Source organism: Drosophila suzukii, chromosome 3, assembly GCF_043229965.1.
Source record: "Drosophila suzukii chromosome 3, CBGP_Dsuzu_IsoJpt1.0, whole genome shotgun sequence".
NCBI lineage: Eukaryota > Metazoa > Arthropoda > Insecta > Diptera > Drosophilidae > Drosophila > Drosophila suzukii.
Window position 1 is genome coordinate 68,105,012 of NC_092082.1, and position 27,934 is coordinate 68,132,945.

General features: G+C 40.8%; 4 protein-coding genes across 7 annotated transcripts in view; 2 read left to right on the forward strand and 2 right to left on the reverse strand.

Annotated features, from left to right (window-relative positions):
- Nucleotides 1–12,218, reverse strand: part of cdi (center divider) — a 49,801-nt gene extending 37,583 nt beyond the window's left edge. For 2 of the 3 annotated variants that reach the window (XM_036816663.3, XM_036816664.3), the window contains exons 1-2: nt 11,636–12,218; nt 5,297–6,245 (exon numbers count right to left, since the gene is read on the reverse strand). In XM_036816663.3, coding sequence (XP_036672558.3) covers nt 5,297–5,698 — 402 coding nt within the window. In that variant the 5' untranslated portion in view covers nt 5,699–6,245; nt 11,636–12,218. The remainder of the gene's footprint in view (nt 1–5,296; nt 6,246–11,635) is intronic. The other variant, XM_036816662.3, reaches the window with a different exon arrangement.
- Nucleotides 1–14,760, forward strand: part of ATPsynD (ATP synthase, subunit D) — a 33,985-nt gene extending 19,225 nt beyond the window's left edge. Inside the window, exons 1-2 of one of the 2 annotated variants that reach the window (XM_036816868.3) lie at nt 13,597–13,719; nt 14,101–14,760. In XM_036816868.3, coding sequence (XP_036672763.3) covers nt 14,113–14,649 — 537 coding nt within the window. In that variant the 5' untranslated portion in view covers nt 13,597–13,719; nt 14,101–14,112 and the 3' untranslated portion in view covers nt 14,650–14,760. Of the gene's footprint in view, nt 1–13,596; nt 13,720–14,100 lie in introns of those variants that run through there. The other variant, XM_070996654.1, reaches the window with a different exon arrangement.
- Nucleotides 13,100–13,593, reverse strand: mRpL55 (mitochondrial ribosomal protein L55). The gene is made up of 2 exons (XM_017079803.4): nt 13,347–13,593; nt 13,100–13,289 (listed from the first exon to the last, which is right to left on the reverse strand). Exons 1-2 carry the CDS (start codon nt 13,521–13,523, stop codon nt 13,143–13,145), a joined length of 324 nt encoding a protein of 107 aa, XP_016935292.3. The 5' UTR covers nt 13,524–13,593; the 3' UTR covers nt 13,100–13,142.
- Nucleotides 14,761–15,981: 1,221 nt separating the features above from the next.
- LOC108014141 (streptococcal hemagglutinin) overlaps nt 15,982–27,934 on the forward strand; it is a 39,360-nt gene continuing 27,407 nt past the window's right edge. Inside the window, exon 1 of the mRNA XM_036816722.3 lies at nt 15,982–16,559. The gene's annotated coding sequence lies outside the window, so the exon portion shown is untranslated. The remainder of the gene's footprint in view (nt 16,560–27,934) is intronic.

Consider the following 27,934-nt stretch of genomic DNA (forward strand, 5'->3'; position numbering starts at 1 on the left):
GACACACGCTGAAGGATTGAAAATATTTATAAATTATACAAGAGTGAGCTAATTGAATTCGATTATTCACAGCAAGCCCTTGGGGTGGATAAACCCGGGATTTGCATGAATTTTCACACCCGCCTGAGGTGTACAACACACAGCTGCGGTGAAAATCAAGACCCACAATAACAAAATTCGAAAATATTAAATGTTTGCACAACTAATGAACCTTCAGTTGGATTAAATATAAACACATTTGGTTAATGTTTGAAGATATTTTTTTGACAAATTTCTGTTGGCCGTATTGCAATTAATGGGACAGCTGATCTAATTAATTACCTGTCCCTTTAGCTTTGACACTATAAGCAATAATTGATTTTTGCGCTTATAGATTGGATTGCGAAATTCTTTTGTGAAATACTACTGCAATGACTAAGAGCCTTCTATTTCGCATCAATAAATCTATTAATGAATGAATTGCTTCGCTGCCCACGAGGCTAAAGACAAAGCGCAAATATTTGCATATTTCAAAATAATATTTACGAGCTCGACTCCAATCAATTAACGCATTAACATGCTTTTATTATGTATCACATTCAAATTGGGCAAATCGGCGGTAGCCAGTGCGAAACTCGTTCTCGGCGCCATTACCAAAATAAGCGAAAAACACACTCGAGTTTTCTACGTGGGCGATCCCAAAAAGTGAGTGAGTGAGCAGAGAGATTTGCGGATCGTTAAGTATTATAACTTAATTAGCTGCATAGCGATTTGCCGAGATGCTTGAAAGGAAATCAAATATTTTCGTTGCCCATTGTTAGGTGTTTACGGTAAATATTTAGCTGTATATTTTTGGCCCATTGCATAACTTGTTTTGTTTGCAATTTTGTATTTAAAGAGTGCAAAAACCATTTGGTTTTCTTTTCAAGGCTTTTGTTATTGAAATCGCTGTTTTTTCGGCTTGCCTGATTAGTGCGTTAAGCACTTTTACTTTTTTTGCGGCCCAAAGACAATGCCTCTTGTTATGTAAATTGAATTTCAATTTCCCAATTTATAGGCCTGAGGCTAAGACTTAGTCGTAGTTTTTTTATTAATCAAGCGCAAGGGAGGATCCATTAAAATCGTAGAGAAATTAATTGGGGCGCATCAGGGTTCCTCGATGAGAAATAGAGGGAATATCTGTTGGATATGTTCGTTTTTGTGTAAACATTTGCATGCACATCAAAAGTAACTGTAACCGAATGTTGGCCTGGCCGGCAAAAAGTAACAAACAACCAGCGGACAGGCAGCAGCAACAACAAAAGATCAAAATCATTTGAAAAATTGTTTGGCGAAATGGTAAGACCAAATCGAAGATGGAAAATGTGTGCAGCACGAGGGAAAATGGCGGGAAAAGCGAGTGGCCAGCGGAAGAAACAAACCATCCAACGAACCAACCACTCCCGGACCAATGCAGATGTTGCAGTTGCAGCAGTTGCTGATGTTGCTGTTGCAGTTTCTAAATGCCGCCGCGCACCAATTCACCGAGAGGCACACAGGCTGCAAAAGCTGCAACGAGAATGCAAAACTTTGCATAATTTATGGCAATCAATTTCGCGTGAACATCAACACGGTTGCAATGCAAAAAGATACAAAGCCCGGCACTGAAAGCTGAAAAAGATGGCCAAGAGCAAAAGAAAAAGAAATTGAGGCAACTGTAAGACTGCAAACTACAAACTGCAAGCCATCCGTCTATCGAATGCCACTATCAACTTATTTAGTTCTACTTAAATGTTTACTTTCATCAATTCGCAACGATTGCCAGCGGTGCAATGTCAATTGGCCGCGGATTGGATTGGATTGTCTGATGTTGCTTTTTGGTCACAAAACTGTAGCTGGTCAAGAGACTCTCTAGTCGCCTCAACAGGATGCCCGCCATCTGAGATACATTCACTTTGCCAAAGACCGCTTGGTGGAACACTTTTAAAGAAAACTAAAAAAAATAAAAGCAAAAATCATGCAAAGACCAACTCTGGGGAGTACGATTTCGCCTGGCCCTAATCTAATTGCCATCGCCTAACCCAATTTCTCAGTTCTCCAATTGCAATTTAGAACTTTCACTGGCTGCAAGAAACCACCTTGGCAAGAAACCCACCCACCAAACAATTGTCTTGCACTTTCGAGAGGATGGTTTTGAGGTCTCCTGGCTCAAAATACATATCATTTTACATAATAAATCTAATGCCAAAGAGTGCCACAAACAAATTGCAGCTCGCTCGGCGATCCGATCCCCTTTGTCTTCGCTGACAGCTTGTAATTTGCTCAAATGTATGTAGGGGCAGCAGGTGCCTGCCGCATTGTGTCTACTGTAGTTATCAAATAAATACTAAGCACTCTACTCAACTCAAATTTACTCTACTCTACTTCCATTCTGCTTGAGTGCCGTCTACACTAGCATTCGCACTAAAGCCATAACGTTATGCATTCACCGTTGCTTTTGGCCCACTTACCAACAACACTTACTTACAAAAAATGGAAAATAAGAAAAACCTAACTGAAAAACTGAAACAGAGAAACAAAAGTTAAACGAAAAACCAAGTTTTTCCTGATTTATGTCCGAACAAATTGTGTGTTGGCTTGGCGATTTCCTTATATGACATGACTTAAGTGAATTATGTTGTGATTTTGATTCACATTTTCAGTACTTGAGCCGTGACCAAATTGAAACGGTTCCTGTCTGATTAAAATCGGGAATATATGCAGAGATTATTAATTTCTCCACTTGCGCACTTTCCCGGCTGATTAACCCCAACTGTGTGAGGTTAAAATCTGCCAACTTGTATATCTTGCAGCTGAACCGCATCCATTTACAGTTGGCATCCGCTGCACGCAACAAGCAGATGGAAATAGATGGGAAATTGTGAAAGAGCTTTAATCAAAGTGGGAACATTTGATATCTTTCTCGTCGCTGCCTTGACACGCAATTGAAATGAGCAGCGACAGCAGCCCCGCCGATCCAGGGCCAAAAATAAATCTCAAAGAAATTCTTCATTTCGAAATATCTTTGGGGGAAAATTGGGGCCAAAAGCGTGGCGGCCGTCGAGAAATGGAAATCCATGCGTGCACTTGACGCCGTTGAACCCACAAATTGATGGTGTCATTAGGCAGATATTGATTTGAATTTATTGGCAATTCAATTAAATCTAACCGAATGATCGGGGGCTGGCTTCAATTATTTTTCAGCCGTTTTTTATCGATAGAAGCAGAAGGAGTGAAGTGAATTGAAGTGAAGTTCTGCTGCAGCCATTAATTGTGTGGCAGCTGGCGCATTACAATGCGGAAATGCAATCGAATCGAATGGATCCGAATGGAATGGAATCGAACGCACTTCACACGCAAATAAACAGGCCGTTGTTGGTTGGTTGGTCTGGAGTTTATCTACGGGATGCACGGCAGCAATTTATTCCTCATCGAGGGGTGAAGAAAGTGAATAGTGAATAGGGAACTGAAAACTGAGAGCCGAGAACTGCGAACTGGGAATGGCGAGCAGTTATGCAAATCAGCAGGTAGTCTCTCCCCGGAAAGGTAGAAAAACAGACCCACAGAGGTCGGTCATTCACCGCCACAAGTATCCATGAGATACGTGCAACTCGCATGCAATTGGCGGCATTAGAATATGCGCACATGAATAGATAGAAGGGATCCACGGATCCTTGAGGCCGTTGTCGCTGTGTGGCTCCAACGAATGGCAGAGATTTCCATTTAACCACAGCACATTGTGCACTTTCTTTAGACAACTGAAATATAATTGCAAGTAAGGGTAGCGACCGTCAGGCCTTTGTTGATGGGAAAGCTGGGGAAAATAATGGCAACAAATAACCGAATAATGCCCGTGAAACATAATAAACATACGAGCAAAGAAATGTGTAAATATCACTTAAAAACGAAAATGAAAGTGAAACCGTTTTCATTCATCTAAAAAATAGATGAGAAAGTTCAATACAACTGAAGAAAGAGTTGTCAATTCATTCAGAAAAGCTGCTGGGTGTCACATTGATTTCAGTTTTCATTTTCATTTCTATTTCCATTTTCATTTCCCTTTGATTTGTGCACTTATCCATCTAGATGGCCGTGTACTTCGCATCCCAATGTCACCGTTGATTGCATAATCATCTGACCATCACTAATTCCTACGTAATTGGAAAGCCATAATGTCAAAGACTTTGTGCCAGTTGGTAAGGCCTTCGTATGCATCATATACCTCATATACCTCATCACATGCACCACATCTGTTGCAACTTATTAATCTCTGGGGCCAACAACCGTTCCGAGCCGTAAGCGAAATGCCCGAAAATGCACCCCACACAAAGCGGATTACACTCTTAAGTGTTGGGCCGAAGCTGAAACTAAACGCTATTAATTTTTACACACGGTTTCACTGCAGCTCGAATGCGTTTTTCATGAGCTGTCCGCCTCGGAATTTTACAGCTCCCAGCTAAGCTGCAGTGGCAATGGGTTTGGATTTTTAAATCGAGTCTGTTGTGGGGTCTGGTCTGGGCCATTGTTTTGCAATTTTGTTTCATTTTAGCCCAGAGAGAGCGGGAGGGGGATCATGCGGCGTCATGAGGATGATAATGAATGATGAGCCGAACGAGCGAACGAGCAAGCGCCACAATACCTATTGAGTAATTACAAAAATTTTAAAGTTTAATTAAAATTGTGTAAATAATCGTATTTGTTAGGCTTTGTTACCGTTGGCGGGTGTTACTGTTGCGAAAACGAAAGTGCCATCAAATTGTGATGCTCAATTGTGGGAACAACAGCTGTCTTTTGACGAGCTCACCGATGCCACTCGAGAAATTTCAATAGCTCGGCGTGACAGGGCGATATATGTATGTCTGGATGGATCTTACAAATAATTTCAGGGAGGAAAGTTATCAAACTGATTTGATCACGTTTTTCTTTCTTACGCCTAAATATGTCGTATCTTCCTTTTCAATGATGAGAATATTATCTTACATCTAGATGTTCTTACGATCTTAAGCGCCGTATTTGGTGATATAAAGAGTTTTAAATCCATTGTTAAGCCCCTATATCTGTTTCTGATTGATTCCTTGATTTATGGCCCCTTATAATCAAATATAATTAAGCTTACTGCTTACTGCTTACTTTAAATTAATCTCGGCGAAGTGACACCTACCTTTTAAACCCCCGAGAAGAACGCTGTCTCTTTTTAAGGGATGAAACATATCAATTATAAACCCCTATTAATGCCTCTTATTGATTCATTGACTTGACAATTTGTGACTATTCTTCCATTTTTCGAAGTGACACTCACCTTGTAAACCTCCGAGAAAAATCCTGATCCAATTTTCTCCTTGACGAAGTCATCCACGGAATATAATGCTGAGACGGCGGTGCGCAGCGCCCTACACGAGCTACCAGTGACCAGGCGATCCGATGATATGGTCCGCGTCACCGGCGCCGGCGGCAGACCGTTCCCGATCCATCCGCCGTTGTGGAGCGGTTGATGTTTCACTGGAGCTTCTGCGATGGCGTCTCCATTAGATGTTCCCTTGAAAACTGCTGCTGATGTTGCGGTGGTGGTGGTGCACATACCCGCTGTGCTGGGCCAAACAAAGGGCGAGGCGACGGCGGTCATCGAGGAGTCCACCTGGTCCACCGATAATCCGCAGACCTCCGACGGCGGACCGGGACCACTGTGCTGATTCAGGCTCATGTTTATCAGCTACGACGTATGATGCTGTCGTATCCGGATGTGTGTGTAAAGTTGGTTTGTTACTGGCGTTGGCTGACGACCTTGCCCTGCCTGCTTGTGGGTGGTATTGAATGGGATGCGATCTCTCTCTGTGGTTCGAGTTGGATCTGTGTAGTTATGGTGGAGCTGATGCTAGAGCTCTCGACTACAACATGGTAGCGTCCATGATAACACAAAGATTGGAGGATTAACGCGACGGTTAGTGAGAGACGGGCACGATTTGTTCTACGGATGCTATTTTTTGAGTGTTTGTTTATGGAACGGAGCACAAAACATTTATCGGACCCATAGGTCCGAGCTTGACAACTTTCAAAATTTTGAAACAGTAAAAAAATTGTGAGAACTAACTATCATCGATCACTGTTGCTTGTTTCGTAATAGAAATTTGTGTACTTGGTTGCTTTATTGCATGTTCTCGGTATTTGGAATGTATTGGATTGTTCTTCTTCGATATTCTTGGCACGTTGCAGTTGTGGAAGCTGCACTGGAAGCGCTCGCAGTTGGAAGTCTGAAAAATGGGAAAGCAAAAAATACAAGTTAATATAATTCAATCAATCTCGTCACTCTAATGAAATGTAAATAAATTCGTCTATATAGATAGGTATATTTTTGTTCGAAAAACCAACAAAGCGAGGCGCGTGATCAACATTTCTGTGTTTATTCTTTTTTATGGGGTGCAAATTGAAATACTTCAAAGAATTCGCCTTATTTTCTGTTGTCACGCGCCGCTGAAAGTAATAACCAGGTGCCAGCAATAAATTCTGGAAAACAGGAACTCGAGATATTTACAAAGTATAAAGGGGCAGAGAAATCAAGACAAGGCAATTAATAAAACGAAAACGTTTAATACACTGAATTCGGAATTAGCAAAGATAAAGACAAGATTCTCATTCCAAAAATGCTGATAAGAGAAAATATAAAACTTTTCATCAGATTAGAGTACCAAGAAATCGGTGCTCTATTTAAAACCCGAACTGTTTTATTTAACAATCCAGTTTCTGGGGATATTATAAATTAGCACATAGCGAAAAAACATCGTAAACTAACAAGAATGAATTAATCGACCCCGCCAGAATTTGCTAATAAATATTCAGGGTCAAAGTCGATTTCATTGGCGAAGTTTTGCTTATCAGCCGGGCTCTTGCGGTGATAGCTACATTCTACTAAATATACGTTTGTACAGGTTTTGTTGCACTTAATAACAGGGACTTTTCAAGTGCGATAAAACATTTTCACAAAACCAACAGACTTTTGCTTTTTTTGTTCCAGACAAACAATGTAATTTAGCAGCAATTTGGTTATCATTTCGCTGACTTTTGTCGTCGTTTGTTTTCGTTGTCTCGCCGGGGGCTTGGGGGGCAAATGAGTTCAGTTCATCAGCAAATAATTGAGATAAACACGATCACCGCCGGAACCTTGGCCTCGAGCTTGAAAACTAAGTCGCTTCGAGTGGGTTGAAGGAGGACGTGGAACCCACGAGGGAGGTCGCTCAAGGGTTCCACAATCGGAAACACAACAGCAGCACCACCACCACCACCACCCACCGCGAACCACTCGGATGGTTCCACTCTAGAGATAAGTTTGGAAATGATATAACCAAATATTTTGCTGCTTTAATAATACCAGCAACGGCAACAGGTTGGAATTTTTTGATTTGCCATTCCTTATCACGGAACCATATATATTCGGCGATAAGATACAGAGAAATAGCTGTCGGGCGACAAAAAATTAAATCAGCCAGCACAAATGTGGCTCGTAAAGGATCATGCCAGTGGCCAAAAAGCGATCATGACAGATAACAGAAAAGAGCCAGCTCACAATTAAAACTATAACAAAATAATTACACCAAATTTCGACATAATGATAATGATAGTGGCAGACACACAGCTCTCACTTTTCCGCTGGCAAAAGTCAAAATAAAACACAAATTACCAAGCACATTTTTGCACTCGGCAAACAAACGGGGAAGTTATGCGAATCGAGATTTGCTGTTTGCTATTTGGTCTTTGGTATTTGGTATTTTGTGTATGTCTTTCCTACTTCTTTGCGAAATCTGTCCAAACAGCCAGTCGAAGTTAAAGCCGGCAGCAGGCCATAATTAGGGTCAATTGCGGCTAACCGCCGCCAATCGACGACAACGAAAGCTTTTGGCCAAATGAAGCGGCCGGGGAAAAAGTGCTACACTTCATTAGGCGCCATGACAAACGAAGAGCTGGCTGCAGCGGAAAAAGTGGGGTTGTGGCTTTAACTTGGCTTTGACTTCGATATAATAGCAGCCTGCCCCACGATTACCTAAGGATCGGTTTCGACCACGCCCTCAACAACAGTTGTCCAATTAGGGGCAGGTCTTTGTCAAATTATCTCGTTTGGAGCTATGAAATGAATACGTGTTATCTTCACAGTCAGTTGTGAAAGTTCCCATAAAACCTAATGAGTTGCAAAGTTAAATATTTTTGTAAAAAATAGTAAACATTAAACTTGGATATCTTGGCGTAGAGAGTGTATACACTGCCGATGAACAGGGAAATTATCCATTCCGTGGCCCACAAAAATGAGTTTAGCACGCTCCGCAAACTAAGTCAAGGCCCCCAAGCAACGATTTTTGGCTGCCGATGAAGAGGGGGGTACCCATTTTGGGTGAGCAAATCTATCAAGTCGAGAAAAACACTTTGGCGGCCCCTCTCATATATACGACTCTTTCAATAGGGCCATGCATAAATTTTCACATCACGTTCCAAACTATTTATCTCGTGTGGAAAACCACAGGCAAAACATCAAAATATTTATGTTTTAATAGGAATGCCAGCCAAACAAAGGTCAGTTGTTGCCAAACATATGGAAAATAGATGATGAGCCCCACAACGGAATGCTGCAATCCGAAAAGTCAGCAGTTCCACGAAGATTAAATGCCCTAAGAGCAGGTAGCAGCTGAATTTAATTAAAAAATCTAAAAAGAAGGGGAACGAGAAGTGCAATAAATTTGAAAAATATGTCTTATGGTGTCCCAAGACCTCTTTAACTAAGAAATATATAGTCGAACTAGTTTTCTGGGAAATATTAAATTATAGAAACTAGACAGCCATTAAAATAAACATTTATGAAATATTTACTCTATTAATCATTCGTAATGAAGTCGATTTATAAAAATATTGGCTATTTGTGCTTTGCCAAATTATTTGCCGGAGAGAAACCGATGAAATTCATTTCAGCACACCACTTATCTCCATTAGATTTTGATGGCGTTTAAGGCATTCTCCGAATCGAATGTTAAACCGTTAACCGCCACAAGGTTCGAGTCAATAAGCCGCTGCCGTCTGCGGTGACTCTGTTGCTGTGCGAGATCAAGTTGCATTTTTATGGGGCCAAGGGTCGTCGTGGCCACCACCGCCATACCATCACCATCATCATCATCATGACCATCGTCTTCATCATGGTATCTTCGCCTACGTAGGCGCGTGCCTGGAAAATTGTGTGCAATACACACTCCGTCGTTCCAGCTGAGCCATTAAAGAGGCATAAATCTTGGTTATGAAATTGGAAATGATTTGCTCTGCAGACACGTTCAAGTAGGGAGCACACAATGCATATAATGCTCCGAGAACTGATGCGTTCAGGAAGTATGGACCCCGAAAAAAGCGTTAATGAAAAGGAAAGTTGGTCAGCGGCACAAGAAAAAATGCCACTTCATGCCCACTGCCACCGCCGTGTTGTAGAAAGAAAAACAAAGACGTAAAGACGGCGAAAAGAAGCCAAGGCAGCCAAAGAAGAAGAAATTTCTATAAACAAAGAGATGAGTAGCAAAGGCAGAGCAAAATTATCAAAGAACAACAAAAACGAAAAAAGAAGTGGAAAATGGGACATGGCACACTCTTGGGCCCACAGAAACAACAAAGACCGAATGAAATTCATGTCGTTGTCGCGCTCATAAATTCTTCTACGCCTATATATCGCTGGCTATCTGAAAGATACACCCACTCTGTCGGAAAAACTACCAACTCATTCAACCGGGGAGGTGCTGCCTGCATCCGCTCCATGCTTATTATACCTATTTCCAAATACAAAAAAAAGAATCTATGTAAATTTGTGTATTTTGAATAAATTCCAAGCCCATGGGAGGTGTGAGGCTTTATCGTACAATTCTTTTTTTGTTAGACCCTAAAACAAGTGATTCACACACAACGAAATGGAAAGCGGGGAGAAATATACGAAGTCTACTTTATAAATTCAAAGTCAGAGGAATGTTCGACCGAAAGCATAAGATAAGCTTAATTAGCCAGCCAACAAATTTCACTTTCCTTCGGTACAGAACGGTCGTTTCTAAACTATTTCTGAATGTCCAACGATTACTGCGCCATTTAGGCATTTCCACTAATTGGCAGCCGTTTCGATTTCGGGGGGTGGGAACGAACTCACGTGCCGCCCATCGATCGGCAGAAAACTATCCGCCTTAAAAATAAAGTGAACTTTAGGATCGCAGAAACCCAACTAGAACGACAACAACAACATCGAAAGTGGGTTTATTTTCAGCCTCAAGTGCAAGTCCTATAAGAAGATCGAAGAGAACAAAACAAAACACTTGATGAATGCAGCTGAAGGAGGTGCCAAAACCAAACAAAATCAGCAGAAGGGTGCGGAGAATGGTTTATTTTACGTTGATTCATTTATTTTCTTTTTTCCCCTCAATGCGGGCAGGGCACACACAAATGAAAACAAATTAGCTTAGGCAGCATTAACAGCCGGCTGCAAAGGGCGGAAGTACGGGGGAGTTTATTGTTAATTTCATAAACACCACGAAACACCACATCGGGAAAAAAAAACACCACAAATATGCAGCAGTAGCAACAGCCAACAACCACCAAACCGGCAAAATCCCAATAGGGCAGCTGCATTTTAGTGGGAAACCCAAGTGGAGGATGCATTCGCATTGGGAGCTATAGTTTCTCGATCCGTAATAACACGACCGATGAACATCTGTCGCAGTTTTACGTGGAAAACTGTCTTTCCGCTGAATCGGAATCGGAAAAAAGGGAGAAACTGTGAGACGGTCAGGAAAAGAGCGAGAGATGGGAAAACACAAACATCGGAAGCATCTTCTTCATAACTTGCAAATGTGTTTGTGTTATTTTTACATTTCCGCTGCTTACGAAAATATTTACGCTCCCCTTCGCTCCAGACCTTCCCCATTTCGAATTTCAAATTGAAAATTCCAGACGCTCGCACACACGCACGTGTTAGAGATGAGCAAGATTTTGAGTGCATCGTATGGGGACAGCAGGTTCGATTAAAATGAGCATGTAGATCCTTAAGAAGAAATACCTTAAGGGTGTACTTGGGTTCACAAAAACCGGATGAAACATTTGCTTTTAAAATTAGACCGAATGCTGTCCTAAACGGATGTGCATAAGCTACCAAAAATATATGTAGGTACTTTAAAAAAATGTTCTTATCAAAATATATGAACATAACTTTTTTTTTATAAATGAGTAACGGTTAATTTTAAAATTAAATCTGGCATTTTTAAGATTAGAACTGACTTTTTTAACTGGAGTTTAAGTGGACGTACGAAAAATATATGTATTCATAAGAAATTAATTTTAAATAAATAACAAGCTATGTTTTAAGATACATTTTCAGATACATTTCATGGTTCAAACGTCCTAGAAACGAATACTTTTTCCCTTACAACCTCATCTCCTAAGATGCAGCGAAAGCAGTGGGTGGAAACTCTTGGCAGGCAGTGTGCGAAAGCTAAGGTCAGGCCCCCATCTCTAGGTCGCTTCCGCACACAAATACTCACACACACCGATACGGAAATGCCACCGATAACAGTTGTTGTAAGACCTAGCGCATCCACTACATCCGGGCTTTAACCGATTCCTGCTAATACTATTTATTTACCCGTTTGGTTTTGGCGACTGCTCTCTCTCCCCCTTATTCGCTCTCTCCTTTTCCGTTCTTATTGCCGTGTGGCCATAATCCAATTATGTGTGTATGTGTCTGCTCTCTATTGCAATTGCAGTTATTCGCACTCGCCGCGGTATGCAACCCACACACTGCCACTCGCGCACTCACACGCACTCGCAGACATTCAGATGCGAACACCGAAAATCCTGAGCGTCAACAAAATAAATATAGCTCTGCGGTTTAAAATAGGTTTTCACTCGATTCTGCGTTGGCTGTCGCTGGTCTCGTCTTGTTTATGTGCATTCGTTGTTGGCCGTGTTGTGTGTACTTGTTTTTTTGTTAGACGCGACTGTCCATTCAACACTTCCCCGCCGACGCAGGGCGACACTTGTTTGTTGTATAGGATTCACTAGGGATATCAATTGATTATAATCCAGTCTGGAACGGAGCAAGACATGCAGGTTTTATTTATGTCTGCACTCGCGAAAAAGCGTCCACAAATTAACTGTCTTTGAGGAGCGACGCGCAGCAACGTCCGACTTTGTTTTCCGTCTCGTTTAGAGTGACCGTTGTATGATGCGGCCGAAAGCCTAAAACCGTTGTGCGCATTGTTCAATGTGGCCAGTTTATGCGAGGCCGATTTGGCCAAATTATTTATTTATCATAACATCAAAAACTGGAAAGGGTTTCCTCGCTAAAGCCCAGTACTCACATCGACGAAAACCGAGCGCTAACTAAAGGAGAGTGCGAGAGGCAAATAGGCGGCTTTTGCTTTTCGTCGAGTCCTTTATTTTACCGCGGTACTCAGATGGGTTAAGGAAATACGAAAAATATACCAGAAGTCCTGCGTGAATTTCGATGAACGGTGGTTACCCGCGCAAAGAACAAAAAATTCAAACTTTCGCTGTGATCGTGCAGAAGCTGTGTCAAATAAATATAGGAGGATAAAAGCCACACAAAAAACGACGGCAGAGGTCAGTGCAGATGAAAGAGGATCCTAATATAGAAATTGTTGTTGGCTCGAAAATCTGTAACTGATCTGAATGTGAAGAGAAATATTGTTATGCTATTTTTAAGGAAATGACCGTATGTCTTTCTAAGCCAACTAATGCACGAAAACATACATTATTTGTCAAAGGAAGAAGCCATTTGATGTCGCATACACCTCCCAACCTTGTTGTTTAAAAAATGGATATGGTCAAAGATCCGTATTCTTTCGGTAAAACTCAATTTGCACGCCCTCTCCCCTCAAATACGGTTTCCTTATGCCAATCAGCTGTTCGCTTCATCGAACATTTAAACAAGAACAGAGGCTAATATGGAAGAAAATTCGCTGAAGCAGAACCCCCTCTGTCTGAACAGGGTACTTAGCCGCCAGTCTGGCGGTTCGATTACTTTGGTGCTCGATATTTTTCTATCGATATTTAAGCCAATTTATTTAACATTAATTTAAACAGATTATATAACAGGTTTTAGTGTTTTATTTAACAATTAAATGCGACTACTTTTTCTTGATGTACTTCATGTACTTCTTGGCATTGAAGTTGTCCTCCACCTCCTCCATGATCTTGACCTTCTTGCGAGGCTTTCGGGCCTCCAGGCGAGATCTTCGCTCCGCATCGGTCAAAGTGCTCAGATCCAAGGGGAGCTAAGGAATGGAATATGTTAATTACACTTTATATTACATGTTGGCTTCCCCTTTTACCTTGATAATCTTCCTTGGCTCGTGGTAGCGTATGTTTATAGTGGAACCATCGGGCTGAACAACTACAGTGGGATATAACCGACAATAAACAGAGCGATGCAGTCTGGTTACAGCCGTTGTGGCAGAGGAAATGCAGCGTATTTGCTGCACTGCCTGCGGCAACTGTTTCAGCAGCATTTTAATTGATAATTCAAGTATTTAATATCTATTTTACTAAATAAAACACACGAGTTGTTTTTCTTTTGTCAAACAGCTGATGGTGTGGCCTATGATTGGGAGTGTTCTTAATACCAGCAAATCTGTTTTGCAGCCCTGGTATAGTTAAAGATTCCTTGGTATTTCCACCAGCTGTGGTCACACTCGTACTCAAAGTGTAAGTGTTGGTGCTGGGGCAAAAATTCTTATTTCTCCTTAAAAAAATAAGTACGTTGCTTGAAAAGTTATTAAATAATAGAAAATCAAGGCGATTTGTTAGGCTAAAGAAGTGATAAACCTTCAGGCCTTGAAGAAGAGCAGAGAAAAGGGTTTTCTGCTCAGGAGTACTCAGTGATACAACTGCGGTTAAGAAAAATTACATAATTTTTGCAGGCATAATTTTCCGTGTGTTATGGATAGGGATTATGTCAAAGAACCGCTAATTGCCATTCAAACTAGACATCCAAACTAAACCGAGTTCAAGGGAAACCCCTAATCAGCCATACCACTTTGCTCCACCAAAAACCTAACCTCATCCGCTTTTGTTGTTGTCTTCCAGTTCTTGTGCAGAATGGCCGCCCGCCGCATCGCCCAATCCTCGATCAACTGGTCCGCTCTTGCCGAGCGTGTGCCTGCCAACCAGAAGAGCAGCTTCGGCGCCTTCAAGACCAAGTCGGACATCTATGTGCGCGCCGTCTTGGCCAACCCCGAGTGCCCGCCCCAGATCGATTGGGCCAACTACAAGAAGCTGATCCCGGTGGCCGGACTCGTCGACACCTTCCAGAAGCAGTACGATGCCCTGAAGGTGCCCTACCCCCAGGACAAGGTTTCGCCCCAGGTGGATGCCGAGATCAAGGCCTCCCAGAGCGAAATCGATGCCTACAAGAAGGCCTCCGAGCAGCGCATCCAGAACTACCAGAAGGAGATTGCCCATCTCAAGTCGCTGCTGCCCTACGACCAGATGACCATGGAGGACTACCGCGACGCATTCCCCGAGAACTCGCTCGACCCCATTAACAAGCCCACCTTCTGGCCCCACACGCCCGAGGAGCAGGTCGGCTACAAGTCCAAGGAGCAGCTGGACGCCGAGGCCCAGGGACACCATTAAGTACTCTCTGGGTGGAGGATACTGGCGCTTGGCAGTCGTTGGTCGTCTGTTGATTCGAAATGTAAACCACGTTGAAGTAAATTACCCTAATTAAATTCATTTCAAATGAAAGCTGTTGGGGTTTTCAAGGTGCCGGTGGTTTCTATATTTTACCCTATTAGTCAGTGAAGAAGACATTTTCGACCACTTAAGTTATGTATGTTCGAAACACGAATCAAGTGCCGCGTTTTCTTTAGCCATGTCCATCTATTTCTACTCGAACAGGTAACTCAGTTTAAAAGCCATCCGTGTTAAAAAAAAAAGAATAGTTAAATTAAACAGGAACACAACGACTACTTGCTCTCTTCGGGCATCCTCCATCCCTATCACCTACTGACAGCCTAGCTGCTTTGATAGAATCTCAAGAGCGAGTTATCTCTATAAGGTCTGAACATTCTGACATTGAATCCATCCAGCGCACCACCAAAATGATGATATAATAATTAAAATGAGTGTTTATCAATGCACCTTTTGCGTTGCCATATGCCATATGGACTGGTTGAGATTATTGGCCGGATGTAGGTATTGACGCTCTGCCGTTTTCGAGCTGCAGGCACTTTTGAACCAGTTTCAGTTGGGTCTGCAAATCGGAAATCTTGTTCAAGAATCAGGCTATGGAGAAGTTGGAGCGCAGTATATCTATGGTCATCGAGGACTAAGCGAATTTAAGGATTTCTTGAAGCCGATAATCTTCTGGTTATTCTCCTAAATGTATTTAGGTTTAGCTTTATTTGCTTTAAAACAGTTTTTGAAAAAAATATGTAACTTCTACATGCAAAAGCGCCCTCAGGGGGACGGTGGCGGAACTACCACAAATTTAAAAGTAACAAATCTCCATTTTTGGAAATTTATTTATCGCAGAACTCTACCGTGGATTGAGTCCCCACTGTCAGTATTTATCAACCTCGGTTTGAGTCCACGCCTTTTGGTATTTTTGTCTCACAAAACAAGTCTGAATTTTATAAGAGTTCTTGGAGACTTATTTTATCACAGAACTCTACCTTGGTTGGAGTCCATACTTTGCAGTATATTTAGTCTGGATTTTCACGATCAGTCACACGCCTTAGTATATTTGTCAAACAGCCGTTGGTAATATTCAAAAGTGCTTTCACAGCCACTCTGATCTCCTTCTCTTGAGAGAATCCAAGCAGTGCTCTCTTCGGGCTCCCGAAAATCCGTTAAAAAGCTTCAAGACGCCGCTCAAATCTCGTTTACTCTTTTCCGCTCACCTGAGCGCACCTTTTGCAAAGCCGCAGCCGCAGCCGCAGCGCGTCTTAACTTGTCTCGAGGTGCACAGAGTTCCAAATGCCGCACGTTCAGTCGCGAGCGAATCGAGTTGGAGTGCAAACGTCTCAAGCGGAATCTCAAGTTGTAGCGCTAAACGCAGCGATCGGAGTGTAGATATATACATCTGTGTATCGCTGAAATACAAAGTTGAACCAAGTTGGAATTTGCCACCAGTCGAAAAACATCTCGAATCGAATAAATATCTGAAATTTGCATAAGGCGCAACTAAAGACGCGCTCTGTCAGTTAACCCACTTTCTAAACGACCAAACCAAAAAAAAAAGAATAATACTGCGACCGATATTCAGCAACAACGAAACCAATTAACAAGCAAATAATGCCTGGCAAATACACCGAATAACGTGCAAGTGATTCATGGTTTTTTTCTTCCAAGTGAAGTGCCCAAGTAAATCGAAACATAGCTAACGTCAAACAAAAAAGCTGACTGCAAAACGCACTGGAAGCGATAACGATACCTGGAACGCCCCCCACCAACGACTGTCAGTCAGTTGAAACCGCAACTGCAGCAGCAGCATCTACTGGGCCTGAAACAACAACAGCAAGTACGGATTGCAAACAGCCCGGGTAAGTTACACCATCGTACATCATCGCACAAAAACAACAAGATCTTCAATAATGGGGGTTCATAGCTCGCAGGGAGCCTTTTGCTTGTGCCTTTACCTTTCCTCGGTCTGCAAACGGGTTAACAAGCTGCGGCTAATACTTGCGATCAATGGGCCTGCAAAAATGCAACAGCCAAAGCGTGTTAGAATGAATTTCTTAACGTTTCCAACTAAGCCATACCTTGTATTTCTTTGTATCGAACGTGAATGATCGTGCACCTAGGCAAAAAAGAAATACAAATCCTAAGTGCTATTTCGTAATAGTTTTCTCAAAGTTCCCATAATAACTTTGAATATCAAATCAAAAGTAAAAATCGTATTATTTATTAGTGCAAAAATTTCAAAACCATTAATTTGACTTATGAATAATCCCAAAAACGTAAGATTTGTAATGGCACGGTTGAAACAAAATGTTAATCCGATTAAAACAGAAAAAATCAAAAAATCATTACTCTACTAAAAAACCGATCAGCATGACACCCAAAATTCAATTATCAACAGAAAAGATCTTAATCCAAATGATATTACTCCAAAACAGGGGAGCTATTTATATAATAACCCCAAATACGGAATACTCTTAAAAGTGCGTGTACAGAGAACCATAATCGATTCCTTGGGGTCCTCCCGTTTAAGGGGCATGCATTCCATATTTCATAATCCGCTGTCTGGCAGCATAACTTTTAGCACCTTTGAGCACCTTCTCAGTTTCGCATTTCGCCAATGCAAAAACACACACACTCTCGACACTCGGGGGGCTATAATTTCTTTGTATAATTATTACTCGTCTGGCATATTTTTTTTTCGCTGGCATTTTAAAGCTGTTTTGACCGGCGCTGACTTTGTGAAATTTTTGAGTTAAAGCCACCAGTTTTTGTTGCTTTTTGTGCGCTCGTTTGCATAAACACCTAGCGGATAATTCGGAACGTATTTGACTTAATTTAAATAACTCACTTTAGGAAATTTCTGCCAACTTTCCTTTGGGCAGCGGAAATGTGCACAAGAACAAACACTTAATATTTATGTCATTCGAGCTGCCCTTTACTTGTTTTTCGGCAATATTGCTATAAACGTGTTTGGTTTCAGTTATAAAATAAATACGAGTTGCCTGGGAAGTCTTAGGAATGTAAATCGGTAATTCGAGAGGCTTTAGGTAACGAAAGCTTTGACTGATCTGGTCTGGTAAGTGACAAAGCCTCTGGTTCATATGAATGTATGACTCAAAGCCGCTATAGATCCCGTAGTGGAATTTACAAATGACTCAATGTTCTGCCAAGTGAAAGCATTTGGGTGCTGAAATTTCTGGGTATTTCCGTTTTCTTTGATATTTTTAGAAAACATGAAATTTTAGGGATGGTTTCTTTTGGATCCAAGAACAATTTTGGTTATCATAAGTAAATAGATTTGTTACCAATTAATTTTCAATTTTTAAATCGATCTTGATTAATTTGTTTTTAATATTCTGATGACAACGCAATTTTAAGATTCTTGTTATTTTTTAATATTCCACTTAATACTTATTTGAAATTATTGTTGATTTTTTCTAAACACAGAAATGGGCTTTAGGTTTTTATATCTTGGCAGTTTTCTCTAAGCCCATTTGATGTGGTTTTCTTAATGGCCAGCACATGAGACCGTCCCATTCGCCCCTTTGGCAACTTCTGCTGGATGTTGTTTGTCTGTCCATTCGAGACGTAACTCATAACCAATTGCCATGAATGAAATTCGCATTTCATTACATGCCGTCGACGCCTGAATGCGACGCAGTCGGTGGCCGGTTTTTGTGTGGTTTTCCACAGCAAACGACAATAGCTACGCACGTTCGGCGAAAACAAAAAAGAAATTGTCAATAAAGTGCAAAAGGAGACGGCCCGGGGCTGTGCAAAAAAGATTTAAAAAAAAAAGAAACAGAAATTGCCACAGAGAAACGTGTTGCAGCGCCACGGGGCTTGGTGGCCCATCCCATCTGGGGACCCCATCCCATCTCGAATCCGAATCCGAATCGAGTGCAATCGCGGCGCAAAGTGACCGCCTGTAAATTCGTATTAACTATCCGCTAGATACCCGCGTACTTTCACAAAAACTCGTTCGAACAAATGGCACAAATATGAGCATTTTATTTACTGCACTCTTTTTCTTTCGTTTTATGCAATTTTTTGAGATTTTTTTTAGCCTGGCCCATAGTTGCTTTATTAGCAACGTGCCAAGCGCAAACAAACCAAGACAAGAAGCCAGGCAAACAAAAAGGCAAATCAACTGAGCAAACAAGAAGTTTGTAAAGGGAAAACTGCATTTTGGCACGAACTTTTGGGGGGAGGCGGGTGGAGGGAGGCGTGTTACGCAGTAAATTTAAAGAGTGAAATAAACCCCACAATAATTATGCACATAAAGCACAGCAACTTTCCACTTTTCCCCCAAACTGCTCAGCATTTCCAAGGCACGCACTTGCTTGTGTTTTATTTCTATTATTTTATTTCGGTTTTTTGTGCCCGCCGCTCATTGTTTACCAAATATGTTTCTTAAATTGCTTGCATAATAATCGAAACGATGCAGATTAAACGTCTGTGGTCATGGATTTCTGTGCCCTTTGTTTGCCATAATATTTTTCACCAGCAGCCCCATCTTTTCCCCGCTTTTTGCTTTTCTCCCAGGCTGAGTGGGCGATAAGCGAAACGTGATTGATTGAATACAAGCTGGGAGAGAAGAGATATGACAGGTCTGGGACCTCGAATGGGTTTCAGTCTGGGTCTCTCGGGGGTCTCGCCTCTATCTTTATCAGCTGTCCCCGTTGTAGGTGATTTAACACAGGTTTTTGGGTTCCATTCGATAAGCAACAGCTGCAGATACTGCGCTCAGATAATTGCAAACTTGAACTTTGGGAATTCGTGTCTTCTAATCTGGGTTAAAAGAGATTTGGTTTGCATGTTTGCAGGTCAGTTTTTTGGTAAGGTTGTTATAAATTGGGTTTTCTACATTATATTAAATAAATATGGTTAAGAAAAATAGTATAAATTTAAATTATAAGAAATTAAATTGTGTTATTTAAGTGAAAAGTTTTATTTAAGGAATTATTATTCTTTTATATAAATTCTTTTCTTTTAGCTTAGAAATGAATTCCTTCACCTAAATGTCTTTTGCAAATCTTTATTTACCCATACTTAAAAGACAGATGGTTAAAGATTATTACCACAATAAAAACAATTATTGGTTGGACTTACCAACAATTCTTTCATCGCGATGACACTCATTTCTTATTTATGTCTGTTTCCGAGTGTTAAAAGTTCAATTTCCTCTGACACTCTTCTTTTTTTCTGTGTCTTCTCTTTTGCAAAATAAATAAATAACTCGAAATACCACCCAATGATCATTTCTTTCGTTTTTTGCCAGTAAATCAACAGCTTGTTGTTAAGTTTTCACCCCTCTCTCTCTACAGCCATCGTGCCGTCTCTTTCTTTGCCTATCTTCTTTTTTTCGTGGTGCGTCAAGTTGGCACGACAGGCGGCGGGAGAAAGTTTTTCTTTTTCTTTGCCAAACTCGAGAAATAAAACCAAAAAATTAACGCCAAATATAAAATACAAACAAAGGCGAAACAAAAAACGCAACAAAAATGTAAAGTGTGCAGTGCAAACATGTGATTATATATCCATACCCACAAATGCGCCTTATATAAGATATATATCGTCTGCGGCATTAAAAACGCATAACAATTAATTGTTGAAAAAACAATCAACGACGGCAAATGAATCAAAAGTAGATGACACTCTTGTTTATGTGCAGTATAAAAACAGCAAACACCCCACGTCAACTATCAATGGGCGATGAGCAATTTGTTTACTGATGTTTTGGCCAACAGTATCTGTATCTTCAGCAAGCATTCCACGCATGGCCATCAAAGTAAATTACTTAATTTATGCCTCAAATGTGTCGCCGAGCGCTTTCTACATCCCCACCCATGTAAAAAACGCGCTTCTTGCGTAACGCAACTTTAAAGTTTAAACGCATGCAAAACGCGTGCAGCGAAAGCAGGGCAAACATTTATGTACGAAGTTACATCAGATTGAGATTCAGATTCCCAGTGAACTCGGGGTCACCGGGAAATTAACTGATAAAAGCTGGGACGTTGGACTTTGCTCCCCCGGCAAATCAATACCAAATTGTAAATAATTGAGGCAGCCCAAGCCAAGGTCTGACCCTCATTATTGCTTTATCAGCTGGGGAAACGAAAATTCGGGGAAAATGGGGGGCACTGAGCTGCACTTTTCTGACAGTCCGCAATTTATGCCACCGAAAATGGGGGAAATAGGAAAAATTCTCAAGTGCCAGAAGACGACCCCTGAAAAACAGACAGAGAAACTAATTTCGAATTCCGAATTTTCTATTTTTCATTTCTATTTTTAAAGGCCAGGGGAGAAGTGTTCCAGAAAAGCAGAAAGGGATTTCAATTAAGCAGATATTCAAGTAGCTAATAAATAAATATACATCTATCTCATGGATATTGATCAACAAGAGAATTCCATTAGGCACTAGAGTTCCAGGGCTGGCTGTTAATGTTAATTCAATTATATTCAGTAAAAGTAATTTACTTTTTTCGAGACGGAAAGGCGGAGAAAGAAGGAAGGTGGAAAATGAAAAATGAAAGCGTTCTTAATTGCGAACCGACGACACGTCAGTTGGTTTTTTTTATTTATACACTTACATAGTTATTTTCTCCTACGCTCACTTACAATATTTATGGGCATGAAATGGAAATATCTGGCCAGGATCCTCATCAAATTGAAAAATTTATTTGCGCATGCGCAGCAACTGGCACGCCATACAAGATTTTTGCTTTCTGTAAATGTATCTGCATGCGCATGAGCAATGTGTATCTATCAGATATATCTGCGTCTGTGATCGCGCTCTTCTTTCACTCCAGACATTTTCTAATAATTGAAAAGCAAAGTGTGGCCACGGCAGCAAATTGAATTATAATTTCAATTATGAACCGTTGAAAGCGGAAGAAAAGCCAGCAACAAAGAGCCTATTGAGCGGCATTCACTGCAAACTGTAAATGAGGTTGCTGGGGCTACGGATTGTCTATATACCGCAGATGGAGATGGAGAGATACAGATACCAGATACAGATACCATCTGAAGTGCTAAGCATGTCAATCAAGAAGAACAGTAAATCGCTTCTGGCCCTAACGATCAGCTTCTGCCCCTTGGGCCCAGCACGATCTCAATCTGAGTCTCGATCTTGGGCAGCTTTAATTGCCAACTAATGGCCGAAAAGTATACGCCATGTGGGTCAGGTCACTCTGCCAACAAGCGGCGATTGTCATAAATATAAAAAATGAGCTGTCAATGGACGGGGTTACAACTCACAAATGTGGTAATGCCTTGTGAGTGAATGAATGCATCTTTGTCCGAGGAAGACTTGCATAAGGCACACATATATCTTGGGAAACCTTTCCGGCTGCATTGTTAACCCCTCTTGGCGGATGAGCAATCCATCAGAAATCAGAAATCCGAAATCACTTTCAATTGTGGCCGTTGCCAAATCACATTTGGTCTGGTATTTATGGCCTTGAATTGTGGTCAAGTCCGGTCGAGGTCTTAGTGATTTCATCGTGCTGTCAACGAAAAAAAATTAACAAAAAAGAGTGCGGCATAGAAAAAAATATAAAACGAAAAGAAACCCCAAGTTGTCAACAGCATTTGCGGCTCATTAAAATTTTCGCCACCAAGCTCGATGACTAAACGCAATCAGGTTTTTCGTTTTTTTTCGTTCGTTAGAATTTCCAATCTGCGTTGGCCATGCGCTGTGTTTGCCTGCTAATTGGCCAAAAACAGCTGCGATATCACTTTGATTATTAGCTAACCATTAAGGTTCTTGCTTCATCGCCCACCTGGCGGCGCCACTCGACTTGCCTGCCGCTAATTGAATTAATATGTGTTGCACTTGCTACCGACACAATGCAACATTTATTCGCATAATTATCTGCCACCGATTACGAACCCATTGAGCCATGGTCTACCAACACAGAGCTGGGCTTACAATATATAGCTGGCCAGATTTCCTTGTTTATGGCCTGGCCCCCTGATCGAAGTTGAATTCGTAGTCGAAGTCGAAGTCGGACCAGTTCCGGCTCCACAGCTCAGTTGGCTGACTAACTGACTATATCTGGTATCTGGTGAATGTGCTGGGCAGTTGGACTCTACTGTACTGTACTGCATGGTAATGGCTAATAATTGCAGGCCACGATTTCGCAAAAAAGAAAAGAGTGCCGCCGAGGAGAGAGTGATGGACATGGATGGCAAACGTCAATAAAAGCACGCTTAATCAATAAGAAAAACAGCTTCGATTGGCGGCAATTGTTGCCGCTCCAGATCGAAGATCAGCGATTTATGGTCCATCGTGGCTGGTTATATATCCTCCAGAGTCACGTCCGCTGGACTCCAAATCGAACTTCAAATCCGTGATTTAGTGAATGCCTTCAAATCCCTGGACGGCACGTGCAGCATTGAGGCATGAATCGCCAGGCGTGCGTCGATTTTCCCTGGCACAATCCCTCAACTGAACATTGGGTTGGTGCACTCGGCTTTTCCTGAGCCAAAACTGCAGTCGCTGTGGTGTGGGCTGTTCTTGGCCTGGAATTTGGACTTTGGTTGGGCGAACTTTTTGGCTTTGTGGCCGCTAACAGCTCGTTGCAACTGTGGTTGCACAGGAAAAAAATTAGAGTCGTTTGATAAAGAGAGAGTTTTCTGCAAAACATGTTTCAATTTATACCTAAAAAGTAACTAAAAAGGCAACAAATCCTTGTCATCCGTTTACACAGCCTTCTTTAAAGGCAAAATATACCATATATCATACATATACTTATACATATTACCTACTTCGAAAGCTAAACTTTTAACTAAAATAATAAATACGTTAATATTTAATATGTGCTGTTATCAGTCATTAGTAAATCCATTTATTATTTTTAAATTAAATTTAGTAATCTAAATTTATATATTGTGATCATTAAATAACTTATTTTAAAATGTTTGCTACAAAAATGCCTTCAAATAAATTGAAACCGCAATGGCGTGGACTTTTGTTTAGAACTTAGCTTGAAAAGATATATGTAGTACCCCAAATTAACTTTGTTTTACATTATGAAATAGGACCTTTGAACATTATTCTTCTGGGCGTTATTGCATACACCTTTTATCCAAACCCTAATAGTTTCCTTAATTTTTTTTCCTCTTACAATCCTTTAAATGGTAATTTCTCCCAGTGCAAGTGGGTGTGTGCTCATTGTGGCAAGTGAAAACATTTTGAAAGTCGTTTTAAGTGGCACATGGAAATGTTTTCCATGTTCTCGCTGCAATCAAGTGTACGAATGTGTGAGTGTGTGGATGCCTGGTAACATGGAGTAATTTTCCATTTCTAAAATGCGCAAAATGCGTTGATTTATGGCAGTCCAAGTTGGTGTAAATAATTACCCAGTTGAGTTGGGGTCAGGGTCGTAACTTTTTGATTACAATTTAAGCTTGTTCAAATATGCTGTAACATTAGGTTAAACTTGGAACCTTATCCTCCATGCTATTAAGTCCATTATCCAATTTCCATTTTACCAACTGCCAACGCTGTGAAACATGGCCAAATGCAACGCCCAAACATATTGAGCCAGCCTGTTGCTCACTTTTGTTTACCCAACAATTAGGCACAATTACAAAAGTTGTGCAATTAAATATTGAAAACTTGTTTGTTTGCCTAGGCTTCGCCTCGCCTTCACAGAAAGGAAGCAAAAACTTCACAATTTCCAGAGAGACTTCCTCAATGTTGTGAAAAATTGTGAAAAATTGTGAAAAATCGTTGATGAAAATCAGTCAACTTTTGCTTCCGTTTAGGCTCTATAAATCTTAATAACTGAGTTTAACTGTATCGAAAGGAAAATTCCCAACAAATATTTTGTAATCAATTAATCGAATTAAAAGTAAACCCATTTTATAACGCACCTTATACTTTTTGGTGTGGCTAATTTGCAGCATTTAAGCAATCAAATTCGATTTGTTGCAATTAGTGGGTTTTGGTAATTGAGAGCGACAACTGGGAGTTATGCAAGTGATATATGGGTTGGAAAAACGCCCAGCTTGAGTTTTAATTAACGCACCAAAAGTATCTCACAGATACTGCATTCATGAATCTCGATTTGGGCTTAGTGTGTGAGCAGCACTTTCAGTCACTTTTCGTTATTGTTGCTCACATAACACCAGACATAAGCCGATTTGGGTGTTTTTCTTCGAACTTCCTGCTCATTATTATGACAACAGACATCCATTAGACCCATAGACCCACATCACTGGCGAGTCCGATGCAAAACTGAGCCCCCGATTGAGTGACTGTGACAACTTTGCAGCTGTAAGCGCCAGATTGCATCGAGAAAATGATTTGGTCCCGCTTGCAACCTCTCTCCTCCAGATGAACGACCTCGATGACGACGGCTTCTGGATTGAGTTGCGTTGGAATGGGACACGGAATGGGAATGGGAATGGGTTGTAAAAGGGGGGAATGGTAAAGGGGATCATCCAGGGAGTCGGCGGCACTTGAGTGTTTTCAATTGCCACTGCGGGGAATGCGACCCAGGCTCGCCATTAGCATCATCATCTTTTTTTCTGCCCTGCCTCGTTTACCGCACTTAATGCATTTGGCCCTTCGGAGGAGCTGCCGTCCAGGGCATCGACTGCAATTATGCACTTGGAGCTTCCCTTGATGCCCCCAGTTTTACACGGGGAAAAAAGATAGTGTGTTACGTTAATATTACGCAGAGAAAATTATATGAGCAACCTACTTTGGAATCAACGTTTAAAAGCTGCATTAAAATTTTAACAAAATTGTTTTAACATTATATCTTTATACAAATATATACTAATATCTAGCTTTAACTTACTAAATATTTAATTTAAAATGCTTGAGAAAAATACACCTTTTTAAAAGGTATCTCAAACATTTTTTTATAATCATGACACCCATATATCATTATTATCTTTTAGTTAAAAACGTTTTTAATCAAATCTTAAGGACTTAGAAATCAGAAACATTTTAGAGGTTTTTAAAAAACCCAAGCTTCTGGTATCTTTTAGATAAATCATATTAAATAGAAAATATATCTCCTCCCAAGATTTTCTCAGTGGTCGGATGCTCTCGATTGATTGGGCTGGCATGCATGCGTGCAGTTCGAGGCGTTTGTTTTCCACATGCAAAAGGCCGTACAATCAAAATATTTTCCCATTTTCAAGCCCAAGGCAACGCACATACTATATGTACAAGTCGGAAAAGCGAATAAAAAAAATAAAACAATGGTTGGCATTATCAAGGGGAAGGCTTTTGGCAGCCATCTAGAGGTCATTTATGGAATTTCACAATATCCCCATCATGAATATGCATATGCTCAGCATTCAACTGATCTATGATGAAGATCATTATCATTATGATGATCAGCCAATGACCGAACAGACTAAGAGTTCAGGCTAAGCGATTTCTTCTGCTTTTTTTTGCATTTGACTGGGACGGGACTTTATTATCGCCTCTCTGAACAACGGCTTTTGTGCGCCTTTTTTTCATGCTCCCTGCCGAAGCGAAGCGTTTTATGCCCCGGCTCTTGACCGGTTTGTACAGCTATCGAACAGCAGCAAAAAATACGGCCAAGAGGCAACAAGTTGCCGGCTACCCAAGAGGCCAAGAAAAGCCAAGAAAAAAAAACAGACTTTGAAATTAAAAGAAACGGAACATTTTGCAATGCGACGAGGTCATAAAGGTGCCCAGAGATAAAGGTGTAATCAAATGTGTGCTACCAACTACTACTACCACTCCAAAAACACTGGCTACTGGAAAACCGAAACCGAAAACGAGAAAAACACGGCACAGATATTTGAGAGCTATCATGCCAGGGGCCCATTAACCTCAGTGGCCGGCAAAAAAAAAATGGTCACTGCTTCATGTTGCCGTTGGCCAACATTTAATATTCAAAATTTTATTTGAATGTGGCTTTGTTTGCTGGCTTATTTACTTTGGACAATTACAACGAAGGCTAAGGCCATCCGCGGAGAAAGAGACGGCATGCGTGGGCGCTGTTAAGTCAATGTTAAAGCGCATGTTGGGTCAATGTTAAGTGCTAATAGGTAAACATGGCAAAACACTGGCAATGAAATCCCCTCTTATGCCAAAGACCATAAATAACCCATCCAGGTGAGAGAGGGAACTGAAGACAAAACAATATCATACAATCTATATAAGTGATTGTCATCCAGGGTAGTAAGCTGAAGAAGTTCGTGATATGCTTAATAAGAATTATCTCAATTTCCTAGCAATCATTTGTAAATATAATAGTTTTAGTTTGAATTTCTTTAATTAATTAATTTTATAACTCATTAATAAAAATTATTTATTAAGATTCAGTTTAAGCATAATTTTCTAAAAAAAATAAAATAAGATGTGACCCTAGTATGAAGATAAAATATAATAATATTCTAAGTGAAGTTATATGAGATATGATATGTCTTTCCTTTTCTACTTTTTTTATAATCATCTGTTAGTATAATCATTTTAGCTAGCATATCTTAACAAACGTAAAAGGATCTTATATTCTTAATATTCTGTAAACAAAACCATTTATTTTAGATAAAATTCCAAAAATGTTACAAATACCTTAAGATCATTTTTAGTCAACTAACATGTTGAAGAGGAAATGTTGTACCATATACACAAATATTTAAATGACAAATGGCGCAATCTCTAAATTTTGACAAGTATACTTAAGCAATCCATAAACAAATCAGAAATGCGAATAATTTGATGTGTACTAAAGAACAGAGTTTATGAATGGCAGACACCCAGATGAATCTGGATAGACTTGTTTGTGCAGCTAGACGCAATCTGGCTGCTAATCGAAATGTTATCACTTATGCATGGCGAGAAGGAAATCTGCAGGATGCTGTCAATTACAATTACGTGAATTGCATAATGCCCCGCACAAGGTGACTTCGCTGTCCTCACAAACGAGCTGAAAAGATGCATATAAGCGGCTCTTTTATTAGACAATTGTCTCCCATTTTATGGCGGGCTGCACTCTGGGTGGAATATATGCATGCAGAGATATAAAAATGCATGAGGAATATCTGGAATAGGAAGAGGGATATCCAACGCAAGCGGAACTGATCACTTAAGGCAGCGGGACAGGGAACGCGGGCCTAATAATAGCCACAAGGGGTACGCACAGTACCCGCCATACAGATATATATGTCTAATTATATATGTAAAATGCAGTCCCAGCTCAAGCGCCCTCCGCTGCTGTTTTTGTAGTTTAGGAAGCGC